This window comes from Staurois parvus, unplaced genomic scaffold (assembly GCF_062004578.1).
Source record: "Staurois parvus isolate SC_StPar_1 unplaced genomic scaffold, SC_StPar_1.0 ptg001622l, whole genome shotgun sequence".
Lineage (NCBI taxonomy): Eukaryota > Metazoa > Chordata > Amphibia > Anura > Ranidae > Staurois > Staurois parvus.
In genome coordinates, this window is record NW_028319418.1 from 646,867 (window position 1) to 661,673 (window position 14,807).

At 37.5% G+C, this 14,807-nt stretch overlaps 1 protein-coding gene across 1 annotated transcript; it reads left to right on the forward strand.

The window, feature by feature from the left end:
* The first annotated feature begins 11,196 nt into the window (after nt 1-11,196).
* Nucleotides 11,197-14,161, forward strand: LOC149435036 (uncharacterized). Its single transcript, XM_089663078.1, is given in 2 exon segments — nt 11,197-12,946; nt 12,948-14,161. Coding segments are annotated over 2 exon segments (2,703 nt in total). The 5' UTR covers nt 11,197-11,399; the 3' UTR covers nt 14,104-14,161.
* The last annotated feature ends 646 nt before the right edge of the window (nt 14,162-14,807 follow it).

Below are 14,807 nucleotides of genomic sequence, written 5' to 3' on the forward strand. Positions count from 1 at the left end.
CACTGGGGTAGAGTTAACAAGACAGAAGAAAGATGGTGTCTAAATAATGGTTGTTCCAGTTTGACATAGATAGCACCTTTACCATCTCTTTTGAAACATTTGTCCTCTTTATAAATGTGCACCTCACTGTCCTCCAGAAACTGTTGAGACTTGACCTGTAGAATTTGCCCTCTGATGTTGGGTCATTTGTTTGTCTCCTCAAGGAACAGAGCTTTGCATTTTTCATTGTATTTAACTGCATATACTAAGTTAAGGTGGCCATAGATGAAGTGAAATTCGACCATTTGAGGAACATTTTGATTCATATACTGTACGTCCTCTGCAGTTTTACAAAAGTCGATCTATTGATTACAAACATTCAAAGCACTGCTTAGATTCTTCTGTTCTCTACTTTATATTGGTTCTGTCACAATCTCAGTCTGATGTTCTAAAATTCTAATAAAGAACCACAAAAAACAAATGGGACTTTACTGGTACAGAAAACGGACAACCTCATTTTACTGTATAAAACATGTTTATTGAAACATATCTTCCAAACATTTACCATAAAAACAGTATTTTAGCTAGTCAGCCCAATAAATTACAACTTTATATGAGTTGTAAGAGTTGGAGGCAAAGAAGTCCAATGCCCTAGCTAGAAGATACATATATGCATATATAACAACATCAGTCATATATTACAACATTAGTCATATAGTTGTAATTATTACACAATCTTTACAACGAGAAACCTTCTCCACAAACTCACATGTCAGCATGAGCGGTTATATAGGGTAGCAGCATCCACACAGCGGTTAAAATGGTCATAGATGAACATCCGCACACATGTCCACCTCCGCTCGTACCCCACACAGTGAGGCCCTGTAAGTAAACCAAATAATCAAGTTCCATCATAGGACAGAAAAGGGGGGGGGGGCAAAAGGAGAGAAAGGGGAAACAAGAAAAGTCTCAAATATGACTCACTCTCAGTAACTCACTGAAAAAAGAGTTAGACAGCAAATCTATCCACATGCCGATGTCATTCATATCCTGTTCACATTTTCACAAAGCAGTCTAAATACAACAACAAAGAGTCAGTGGGAACATCCATATTTCCATCAATACCATTCAGCATCCGACTGGTAGACTCATACCTGGTAATCCTAACATCAAGGTAGAAATAGGAAAAGTCCACCCACAGGTATTAACTATGTAGTATCACTAAATTGCTTGCCAATAACTCTTCTATGTCAGTCATTAGGATTATCCGCATATGGATAGTATAATCACAAAAATATGTGGCCATATTCAATAAATGATACTGTCCCCAGCTCAAACCACTCCATACAGCAAGCCAACTCATCTGTCATACCTACAATGCACCGGGTAACAGTACTCATCCTCTGTGTGTGTCTTTCCCCACTGGCGCCAAAACTGTCATCTGTCGGGGCATTTAAATTATGTCATCAATCAAGGCCAGAGTGATCCATCCAGTGGGATAGAACCGCCCATGCCGTGATCAGCATGCATTGCACATGTGCATCTATGTCACTTCTCACATCTAGAAGACGGCCATGACAGTTATATACTTTCCTTAATAAACCCCACAGCCTCAACTATATGCAGCTGAAAAGCGACCTTAAGCACAACAACAAAGTGCCGCATAGTGGCAACACACGGCCACCACTTGGCTTCCACCAACTCAACTCCACCACCTTGGTAGACCTAGGGCCAATGACGGTCCGGTCCCCCAGATATTATCCATAGCCGATTGCTCAAACTTCATCTATTATAATCTCATGGGCAGAATAAAATACAGATTGCATACCAATTAACTGTATTTGTCAACACCCCCATATTTAAGAAACATACAGGATCCCCAATGGAGACGATAAAGGGGCCAAGGGCACAAACATCCACCCACACCAGATCACAAGTAGACACCACAAATCCTAGAAAACCCCCCCTACATGACACATGTTACGTCAATGTGGAGAATCATTATTTAACAAAATTAAATAAAAGATTTGTACAAAACAACATAACTGTCGCCCAGGGGTGGACTGACCATTCGAGCACTCGGGCAATGCCCGACGGCCCGGGGTCAGTAGGGGGCCCCATGAAATGCCCCAGGTACCTTTTGTATAGGCTTTTTTGAGGGTGGGCGAGGACACTGGGGCCCCATGATCCCCATTGCCCGGGGGCCCCATGAGTTGTCAGTCCGCCCCTGCTATCTCCCCACATCACCGTTCTCACAAATAGGATTTGTGGTAACAACAAGGGTTATATAACTGTAAGCCAACCCCATAACACAATCATAATGGGGGAATATCAGATATCTCCTGAGAAAACACACAGAACATCCAGAACAAATGGCTCTGAAATTACCCATCTTATAAGAAGGGTGTATAACTCAATGCCTCATTAAGGCCAGGGGGGGAGGTTGCATTTAAAGTATATATCCATTTTGCCTCTTTTTGCAATACCTTTTGATCAAAATTTCCACCACGTGGATCCTCCAAAATCCTTTCAAGGGCTGGAAATCGTATTATATCTGTATTATGACCATGTTTCAGAGCCACATGTATTACAATTGGTGTGTAAAGCAAATTTCTTCTAATATAATAGATGTGGTCATATATCCTTCTCCAAAAGTTTCTAATGGTTTTACCCCCATAAAAGGCACCACATTTACAAAACATTATGTATATCTCACCTTTGGTTTGGCAATCCAGTAAGAGGGGTGTAGCACTACCCTCTCGAGGGCCACTGGATTTGTTTGGGTTCCCCGAAGCTCTGCACAGCCAGGCATCACACATTTTCCACACTTGCACACTTAGAGCCAGTAGTAAAGTCCTTGAGCTTCTTTTTAGTTGTTTTTATTAAGGGGTTAACAACTTGGGGTCTAGAGCTATATGGGATGCCCAAGGAACTGCAAAGCTTGAGGACAAACTTCTTAGCAACCTGTACTCTGTATAAAAATGTGGATCCAAAAAATATAAAGCACAGTCGCTTTAAGGGGAACTGAAGTTCCCTTGATGTACCACCTCAGAGCCCATCCTTCCTCTTCATCTGGCTGCACTAAGGGTATCCTTGGGCAAGGGATTCCAAGAACAGACAATTCTGTGTTCAGCTATAAATCCCATTCTAAGAGAGCCAGCCAGTTCCTTGCTGTAGAATATATCTGCTCTCCCAGCAACCTTTTCCTTACCCAGCTCTCTGGTAGTTGTAGTTCAATCAGCGCTCAGGAATACAGGATGTATTGGCTATAGGGCTAGCAGTCCCAGTATTGGGCATTAGGGGGAAAAAAAGGATTAACCATGCTATGCATGGCAGTCTCTCCCCTTGTAAATCCCTGTGTGTGTTGATGTACTCACTCTATCCTTCTTGCTCCCAGGCATTGATTGTTCATACAGTGATGCTGAATGGATCCTCCTGAGCCAGCCTGAGCTCAGCCTGAAGGTCAGCCCCCCTAGACATAGGGGTCCTCTCCCAGGCCATCAACAGCCTCCTCAGCACTCCATCTTCCACCTCCCTGCTAGTCTGACTCTCGCATATTTATGGGCTGGCCTCACCACTCTGCCAGGGCCTCCAAACCTGGGATTGGTTAGACTCCCATAAACATGCAGATTTATGTCTCCATCCACTGGCTTCTGGAAGCTTTCTTGGTCCTCCAGAACCAGGTGGTTCTGGTCATGAAGGCAAGGAGGCCCAAAGTGACCTACTCCATTTCTGCCTACAGGACTGATGGCTCCATTATTAGACTGCCCAGCTCCAAGCAATACTATTGAAGATGGATGCAGGAATTCCATCTCACTAGGCCCTTCTTATTGTTTCTCTTTTTACGGACTAAGCAGGTCCAGATAGGCTGAACTGGGAACATTTCAAAGACTGCTTAGTTTTTTTTTTTCTTACTTCTTTAGGAGGGGCTCCTCTCCAAAATTATGCTAATATGCCTTATCTGTTAGTCAGTGTTAGGGCTGCATGCATTTTTTTGTCCACTGTTCTGCAGGATTTCTGCAACAGGACTAAGAAGAGGATTTCTTCATGTCAAAAGGATTTCCCTCAAGGGGGAGGTACTTCATGTACTTTGTTCTTGCTATGTTGTACATATGTTATTGTACATGTCATTTTGTTGCCTGCTCCTAGTAGTAGTTAGTGGTAGGGCCTGATTGTGTAAATATGTCTGTACATATGTATATTTACAGTATATTTTTCTACAAATATTTCTTTTGTTAGTATTTTATTCCCCTTTTCCCAGTTTTGTACCCTTCCCCCCTTCCTTTTTCTGTATGGGATGCCCCACTCCTGCGCTCAGGAGCCATTTTTTGTTTTTGTCCCCCAGCCAATGAGGACATGGCTGTTTTCAGTGGGGGGTGAATGTATTAACCTCCTAGGTAGCTAGGAGGAGCAGGATTCTAAATTTTTTTAGATAGAGTCTGACCCATCTGCTCTTAGGAGAAGGACTGAGTGAGTAGACCTGCACCCCTTTGGGCCAGTAAGGGGAAGGAGCACTCTGGTGGGAAACTGGATTTAGCTACTACCTGGGATTGTCCTAAAGTGACAGGAACTGGATCCCCTGACCAGGGATTCACCCAGAACAGCTGGCTTAGGAGTATCTGGGGTCTGGGGTGGTACTACAGGAAGTGCCGGCTAGCACTCCGGAAGAGAATTTGTGCTGTAAGGACTTGTACATAGTTCAGGAAGATTGTCCTTAGTTGTCATTCCCTTGGCACGCCATACACCCCTTACCCTATTCAAGTTCTAATTCCCCTAATAAAATCACAAAAAACAAGCTCAAGATACCATGTTTAGCTTTAAGGCATATCCCAAACTTGTTATTTAAAAGATATGTATATGTTCACACCAGTGATGGTAGTCTGGGACTATAACTGGTGGGATAGCATTGCCTACAGCAGAGCCCATTCCCTTAAGGCAAATAGGTCTAGGTAGTTGCCCACAGGTCTTTATACCTAGTGCTCTATGCCCTGGCCAAGCAAGACTAGAGGCAGACTGTAGAAATTAATTTAGCATAAAACAGACGTCTGTATCTTTTCACGTCAGTATCTCCTCTAATATGACAAGTAAAATCACTGAGAAGTAATTTTAACTTTGCGTGTGTATGAAGCTTTGGAAAACAGGTGTTAAAGATGAACAATGGTATATTTATGTCTAAGAGGTCAGCAGGTCATAAGCTTCTCTTAAGAATAGCAATTGGAATGTAAAAAGATATTGATATGCAGTAGAACAAAGAAAGGATATGTCTTTTATAAAGAAAATCATGTCTAATCTATAATATAGTTAGTTGGATAATTATTTCATATAATTCATTTATTAGTTAGGAATAGTGTGTGATAAGTTTAGGATCAATTATTGTTGGTTATATGCATTTATGTGAACATTGTCTCTTTCTAAAGATATGTGAAGCCATTGTATATCATATAACAGTATTATGTATTTCTGTCGTCTAAGAGGTTTGAAGATAACGTCACACTAAGAGTATAAGTTTAGAAGGTTTACATATATGGACACTAAGAGTATAAGTTTAGAAGAAGTACAAAAAAAGGTTTTACTCATTTAGCTCACACTGAATTAGGAAATAACTGTTTAGTGGGTTGGTCTGGTAAATATATATAAGATGTGCCTTAGAGATAGAGAGACACATACACACACTCACACTCATACATCAAGACATTATACAGCTAACACGCACTGACATTTTTGTTTTCTTAAGGCCTGCAAAGCCTTGATACACCTGTTGTCTTCCTTGCCAAGACTGAAACACTTGTCATAGAACAGGCAAGAGATTAGACATTTCTCCAAAGCTTATTTCTTTTTCCATAATCTACAACTTTTGTTATATTTTACTCTGTATTTTATTTTATCTTTTGTATTCATTTTATGTTGATGCCAAGTGTGAATTAAATAAAAGTCACACTGTTTTAAATCAGCCTGGCACTAGAACACTTTACCTCAAACGCCTAAGACAGACACTTAAATAATATAAGTGTCACGATATTTAACATTTGGCTTAGCCAGCCTCAGCCACTGTTGTTTCCGGTTTTTCCTTCCTTGATGAAGGGGGGAGTAAGCACAGACTGATCAAGTCCTGGGAAAAACACGGTGAAAAGAACCTAGAAGTGAAGGCGTTTGTGTTTCGTCAGACGTGGACGAGAGGTCCAGTGACTGAGCCACCGGCTGAAAAAAAGAAAATCATCTGATTACGGTGAGTAAAAGTTATGGAATTTATTGATAAACTAGCTATAGAAAGCAAGTTAGAGTTTAAGATTGTTTCTTTATATCCTGATGATGGTAAATTATGGCAGTACATGTACAAGGAATGTTTACAGGCCAATGTTCAGATATATAAATCTAGATTTACTGTAAACATACAGCATAAGAAGATATCTAATATCTTAAAGTTGGTAAGAATATTCAACAAAATGATTTTGAATATTGACTTACCTGCTAAAAGTGTTTCTACACTAAAGCAGACAGAATGTAGCACTGTACAGAACACAGAAATGCATGAAAATTTGTCTCAAGATCCTCTTAATTGTCCAAATTGTGACATTCTTTGTAACTACATAGAAAATCTTGAGGAGCAAATTGATTCTAAAACAAATATTTTGTTAAGACTGCAGAATGACAGAAAAGAGGTTGCTGTATTAACAAAAGGTGGTAAAAAGATTGATTCTAAAAAGTCAAAGCCTCAAGCTTCCTGCATTCCTGAAATGGGGGAAGATGACGCAAATGACGAAGCCGAAGTTAGAAAGAAAAAACTACTAGACCATGCAGCTAAATTAAAATTACAAATTCATGATCAATTAATTAAAATTTTAAAAGATATTCCAGCGTATGACTCAAAGGTCGATGCCTTTTATAATGCGGACATCTTCGAGTCTTATACAGAACGTTATCACTTGACTGATGAACAGCGTAACCGTATCTATTATTTATGGATACCTGCTCATTTTGCTAGATGACTTGTGCAATCACCTGTTATTGACGATGACAGACAGGAGATACATAGTGACGCATCAGACAGATTACGACAATTGTTGTTATGTACCACAGGTGAGGAAGTACCTTCTTTAGAAGTACTAGACTCATTACAGACTTCAGTTAGAGAGGACCCTTATGAATTTAAAATTAAATTCACAAAAGCATACAAAATGGTCTTGGGTGTAGATGATGAAAACGATACAGGTATGATAAAAGCATTTGTAAAAAAATTTAAATATCTTGATCCAACTTCTTTGGCCATTGTGCAAGATAAAAATTCAATTACAGATGCTTGTTCATTCATTGATAAAATCAGAAGACAAATGAAACAGAACTATCTCAAGTCTAAGATAGCTCTAGTTCAAAATGACACTTTAAATAGGAACGGTCAAAATGCAGCTAAGACAGGAATGACTGCTCTTAGTAAAAGTGACAGATACAAGCAGGTGAAACAGAAAGAGCCAATAACTTGTTACTACTGTCAAAAGCCTGGACATTTAAAATGGAAGTGTAAAAAATTCTTAAAGGATATGCAGATAAAGGATTCAAGAAATTTAGGTAAAGAAAATGGACTTATTTCTCTTGAACCATCCGCTCCTCCTAGTCAGAAGGAAACTCAATCTTTTTCTCCCTATGCTCCTCTGATAAAACAAATCAGAGAGTTATCGGTCAGCAGCGGTTTGACTGAAAAGAACTTGTAGTCAACCACTGTTAATTCAGCTCCATTATTGCCTACTCCATGACTAGACAATAAAAAGGAAATAAAGGCTCATCATCTAGAATATGTAACACCAATATGTCTAGATAAATGTGGACGCCCTTACATTAAAGCAAAATTGAATGGACAAAAGCTCAAGTTTCTAATTGATACAGGTGCTGAAATTTCTATTACTGGTGTAAGATTACCTCTTTTGACAGATGCAACAGTATGTACAGTTGTTGGATTTAACGGATCAGGTAACTCGAAAGCTTCAATGTGTAAAAATGTTTCATTTGAAATCCCTGATTATTTGGATACTGAGATTGATATTTGGTATTGTCAAGGTGCAGAGAATATCATTGGGACAGATATCCTTCAACGAAGAGGTTGGATAATTGACCTTGGTAATGGCATTGTATGGAAAGGTTCCATTAATCGTAAGCCTGTGGTAATTGACCCAGCAGATTACTGTGAGGTCGGCAGCATCTGTTTAACAGAAGTGCTTGCTGCAGACCATAAATGGCCAGATAGTGGTGACAATCAACAATTAGAACAATTGGTCAAATCATACAAAAATCTTTGGAGCCAAGGCAAAAATGAGGCCGGTCTATTTAAAGACATAGAAGTAGACGTGCAAGGCAAGGATCCGCCCCCACAGAAGCAATACAAATTGCCACCAGAATCTATTGAACCAGTATCAAAAGTCATACAGGAGCTTCTGCAACAAGGTATTATCAGAAAAACAAATTCTGTAACAAACAATCCATTATGGGTAGTACCTAAATGTGATGACCCTAAATCATTCAGGCTTCTGGTAGATCTCAGAATGCTGAATAAATATACCCCAAGCTGTGCTCCAATACTGGCAGATACACCAGATATAATGTCCCGAATTGATGCAAAAGCAAAAGTGTTCTCTGTGATTGACATTGCAAATGGATTTTTCTCAATCTCTTTATCTAAAAGCTGTCAATATAAATTTGCCTTCTCCTTTGAAAATGCTCAGTATACCTTCACACGTCTTGTGAAAAGCCTACATTTGAGCTCAAGTATATTTCATCAAGCTTTAGCAGATGTCCTATCTAAATTTTCTAGGCCAGAATGTATCCTACAACATGTGGACCATATCTTGTTGTCAACAGAAAATGAGCAAGAACATTTAACCCTTTTGGCAGAATTGTTTGATCTGCTGCAAGATGCAGGTCTCAAGCTGAATACTCGTAAGGTTCAGCTCATGAAAAGCGAGGTCAAGTTTCTTGGCATTCAGATCAGTCCGGGTAAACGCCAACCTTTGCAAGAAAGGGTTAATGCTATTGCTGCACTTCCTGTACCAACAACATTCAAAGCACTAAGACAATTCCTAGGATTAGTGAATTTTTCTAGAGAGTTCATTGAGTCATTTGCTGATAAAGCAAAACCTCTGTATGAACTTCTAAAGAATAATGAGGAAAATGGTTTTGGTCCTTGGACAGAAGTTCAGCAAAAGGCCTTTGAATCTTTGAAAAAAGATTTGCAGACAGCACCAGCCCTAACTACAGTAGAAAAGCAAGCACCGTTTGCTTTGCAGGTACATACATCTGAAACTGCTATTTCTTCGGTGTTGCTTCAGCTACAAGGAGGAAATTGGAGGATCCTAGCATATTTCTCTAGGCTTTTAACACCTGTTGAGAAAGGTTTTGACACATGTGTTAAACAATTGGTAGGAGTTCACTATGCAGTAAAAGCAACTGAGCACATTGTAGGATTTAACAAAATTATCTTACAAACACCTCATTCCACCCTGAAATTTCTCCTTGAAAAAAACATCCCAGGTGTTTCCAATCAAAGATTTTCACAATGGTTGTTGGCTTTATCACCCAAACAGATCCAGGTTGAACATAATGCCAAATATGTACTCCCTCAATTGATGGAATATAATGGATCAGAACATGAGTGTTCATGTGAAGTCCAAGGCACTCACTCTCCTCTGTTTCGCAGAGAAGCAGAGAAGACTGATGAACCTGTGTTTGTGGATGGTTCACGTTATTGTGTCTCTGGGGAGTATTTTTCAGGTTATGCAATCTGGTTTCCAAAGAGAGGATATGCCATACAACACAGATTTCCAGGACACTTTTCAGCACAAAAAGCAGAACTGATAGCCATTGAGACAGTGTTAACTGTAGACAAAGAAGAGAATCAAGGTCCACTAGTGATTTATAGTGACAGTTCATATGTTGTGCGTTCTCTTACTGATTATCTTCCAATCTGGAAAAGACGAGGTTTTGTAGATGCTTCAAACAAAGCTTTAGCACACAGAGAGATACTAGAGTCAATTTTTGCACTAGCAGGGATAAACCCTTGTGCCTATGCAATTGTTAAAGTACCAGCGCATAGGAAAGACAATGATGAACTGAGCATAGGAAATATGATAGCTGACACATTAGCAAAAGAAGCAGCTGTTAATGAACAGTCAGAGACTCCATCTGAAGTAGTTTCAGTAAACACAGTCAGAAAAACAGATACACAGATCCCCTCATTTGCAGAAGAACAGAAAAAGGACTCGTCCCTTTCTGCTTCTCAGGTTGATACAGAATCTTCCTTTGTTTTTGAAAACGAGATTTTGTTTCATGACTGTAACGGGGTTCTGCGTCCTGTCATACCAAAACATTTACAAGTGGAGTTCACAAAATACAACCATGAAAGTTTAGGCCATATAGGTAAGCAGAGATTGTTAGAGATTCTCAAAGAGAAATTTTTCTGGGAAAAAATGGATGAGACTGCAGACAATGTAATTCAATCTTGTCTTATTTGTGCTCAAGTGAACCCAAGGCCAAAAGGACAGAAACCTCCTTTACAAAGAACTCCTCCAGCTAATGGTCCATGGTCCACATTACAACTTGACTATATAGGACCATTACCAACAGGAAAAAATGGTTTCAAATATGCTCTGATAATTGTTGATGTTTTCTCAAAATGGGTTGAGATTTTACCTGTACGCACAGACGATGCACTAACAACTGCAAGAATGTTAATAAATCATGTTTTTCCAACTTGGGGGATCCCAATTGACATCAGTTCAGATCATGGAACTCATTTCACAGGTAAAGTAATGCAGGCAATGTGTAAAATTTTGGGAATCCAGCAAAGATTTCATGTTCCATACCATCCGCAATCTGCAGGTATTGTGGAAAGAATGAACAGGACTATCAAATCCAGAATTGCTAAAATGTTGTTAGACAAAGGACATACATGGGTAGATGCCGTACCCTTTGTTCTGATGAGTATCAGAAGTACAACATCTTCATCTACACAATACAGTCCATTTGAACTGATGACAGGTAGAAAAATGCCGCTTGTTTTTCCACATAAACCGTGTTTTTTGTCAACTCCGCAGAAAGAAGCAATTGAGAAAACCAAATGGTTACAGATGTTGCAAGACAATCTAAATGCCATTTTGCCACATGCAGCTGCTCACATGCAGAAAATGATCCCTCCACACTCCTCAAAATTTGATAAAGGTGGACAAGTCATGATTAAAACATTTAGAAAAAGTGGGCCGTGGCAAAGTAATTGGGAAGGTCCTTTTGAAATTTTGGACACACTTGGTGTAATGATACAAGTCCAAAGACCTCTCAATTCTGTTAAAAATGCACGGAGACAACAAAAAATATGGGTTCACACTGATCAATGCAAGTTGTTTATGCCAAGATAATGATACTGCATTTCTTTTGCAGAAATGACATCTGATAATCAAATATGGAGGAACATCAAACTCCAAAAAGAAATACTGACAACATCAGAAAATTGGAAAGAAAGAAAGAACATTAAAAGGAGAAAATTCGTCATCACAGGACTCCTTTTCTCATTAATGACATTTTTATTCCTAAAAACGTATATGACTTTTTCCAGCCCAGCAGAGAAGAACAAGTCTGAGACCCTGCATAAAAGAGAATTGCCTTTATCCAGAAACAAGAGACATTTTCCAAGATACAGTGACATTGACACAGCCGTAGACTTGTATGGACTTGCTTGTATAGGTCATGGAGCTACTTGTTGTATGCAATTTTATTTTCTTCATAGTAACTCTATTGAAATACAAGCTAGAATAGAATCTAAAACAAAGTTTACAAAAATGCAAGGATCATATGTACATAATAATAAAACTGGTACATATGAATGTAATTTAACTGAGATGGGATTTTGGTCCATAGTTTTAAAAGGAAATGAGTCTACAATTTGGACTGGCGATGTAACTGGAGATAGAGTAGGTTCTTCTTCTGTAGGAGGATCCAAAACAGATATTTGGTTTTTGACCCAATATTATTTACAGTTTATGGATCCTGAACATTTAAAGATTACAGGAGATGAAGAAGGAGATGTAATTAGAGTATGGGATTTTCAAATAACAAGAGGTTCAGCTCACGTTAAAGTGAGAGTGACTATTTCAATTGTAGACTTGATTATTCCAGATATAAAAGTATCTCCTCAAGCTGTTAAAATTATTGAAGGAAATTATGATTTAAATTTGATATGTACTACACAAATATATTTACCTCAAAATTCCCTATTAACTTGGAAAAGAAATGGTGAATTTTTGGGTAGTCTTTTCCATAGCTCTACTAATATAATTCGTAAGAGTAATCTTGGAAATGTAGATTGGACTAACAATAACTTTATTTATCAACACAGTAGTCCAAATCTTAATGACAGAGGCATATATGAATGTTGCATATCATTAGAAAATAATCCAATGAAATGTGATAATGCAAATGTTATAATTTCATCTCCTGAGAACATTAAGTGTACTGATGAAAAATGTATTCCTTCTAGTACATTTCAAATTAATCATTTCCAACCCAAACATCTCTTAAGAGAAGGACATTTTGTGATTATACTTTGGAAATTTAATGTTTCTGAATGGAAAATTTCATCAAAGTATCCTCAATGCCAAGAATACTTAATTAATATGGAATTGGGTATGGATAAATGGTTTGGAGCTAATAATAAAAATAACAACAGGAATAAACGAGGTATCGTAGAAGGAATTTTAGGTGGAGTTGGTACTATTGGAAGTATTACCAATAGTATGGATATTAATACATTAAAGTCTGATCTGGAAACAGCGGGCTTAGTGGGTAGTAAAAGTATTAAAGTTCAAAGAAATGTAAATCAAATATTAGAAAATATGTTAATGAAGACAGCTACGGTTATAGGCCCAGCTGTAGTCCACTTACAAGATGTTACTTTGAATGTAATGGACAGAGAACAACATTCCCAAATAGCCATTTCTAGAAATACAGACAGAGTATTCTACCAATTTTAAAATAATTGCACAAGCATTCCAAAGTGGAATAACTCCTCTACGTCTTTTGCAAAGTTTACCTAATGAATATGTATTTGCAAAAAATCATACAGATTTATGGGTAAATAAATGGGTAGGATGTAATCAACATGAATGCTTTGGTACCTCAATGATTCCCATTGCTGGGAAAGAACAAATGTTAGTTCCAGTTACAGTCTTAGGATTGCCAGTTAGTAATACTCAGTTGTTATATTATCAATTACAGTTTGTAGATTTTGCTTTGGATACTAATACATCTGAACCAGAACAACTAGATTTATCTTCTTGTTTACATTTTCAATCAAAAGTAATATGTTTGCCTAATCAGGACAAAAGTATTTTTCACTCTTGTTTTCATAATCATTCATTATGTACAGCAAGAATAGAAAAAGTAAAAACTTCATTTGACCTAGTCACTGTTGTAGGAAAGAGGAAAGTCTGTTTTCAAGTCATGACAGACACTGAAACAGTTAAAGCTTTCTTCCTATCCTGCACACATACAGATATCCTGAGTCGAGGCTTGTATTGTATAGAAGGAGATCTTACAGGAATTAGTTTAAATGGAATTAGAGTAAATTTAACTAATATACTTATGAAAAATGTGAGTGTTCTACCTATACAATATAATATATCTCAAGTAGATGAGTTTCCATGGAAGGAATGGGCAGAGATCATACAAAAGGATAAGGGATTATTAATTGCTTTGTCTGAAGAACTTCAGAAAGCAGAAATAATATTTAAGCATGAACAAGGAAATCTACTAAAGATAGAACATGATTGGTCTGAATTTTCAGGTCGTTCATGGTGGTCAAAATTTAAAAATACTGTATCAATGTGGGGAAAAACTTCAGTAACAGCAGCTGTTGGAAATATATTATTACACCCATTAATTATTATATTTATTATTATGATTTTATGTATTTTATTTCAAATCTGTATTATGATTAGAATGAAACGATTTTACAAACTGATTAAGAAACAAATGAAAGAAGGTGAAAAAATCCTGTCAGGTATTATTAGAAGGAAGGTTACCTCTGACCTAACTGACCTGGTTATAGAAAATGGTGCATCTGGAACAACTGATTCAGAGCGTGTATAGTTGGGCCATGAATGAAGTATGAATGTATATATAATATTATATGATAAATTATATTTAGGGGGAATATTGTAAGAAATTAATTTAGCATAAAACAGACGTCTGTATCTTTTCACGTCAGTATCTCCTCTAATATGACAAGTAAAATCACTGAGAAGTAATTTTAACTTTGCGTGTGTATGAAGCTTTGGAAAACAGGTGTTAAAGATGAACCATGGTATATTTATGTCTAAGAGGTCAGCAGGTCATAAGCTTCTCTTAAGAATAGCAATTGGAATGTAAAAAGATATTGATATGCAGTAGAACAAAGAAAGGATATGCCTTTTTTAAAGAAAATCATGTCTAATCTATAATATAGTTAGTTGGATAATTATTTCATATAATTCATTTATTAGTTAGGAATAGTGTGTGATAAGTTTAGTATCAATTATTGTTGGTTATATGCATTTATGTGAACATTGTCTCTTTCTAAAGATATGTGAAGCCATTGTATATCATATAACAGTATCATGTATTTCTGTCGTCTAAGAGGTTTGAAGATAACGTCACACTAAGAGTATAAGTTTAGAAGGCTTACATATATGGACACTAAGAGTATAAGTTTAGAAGGCTTACATATATGGACACTAAGAGTATAAGTTTAGAAGGCTTACATATATGGACACTAAGAGTATAAGTTTAGAAGGTTTACATATATGGACACTAAG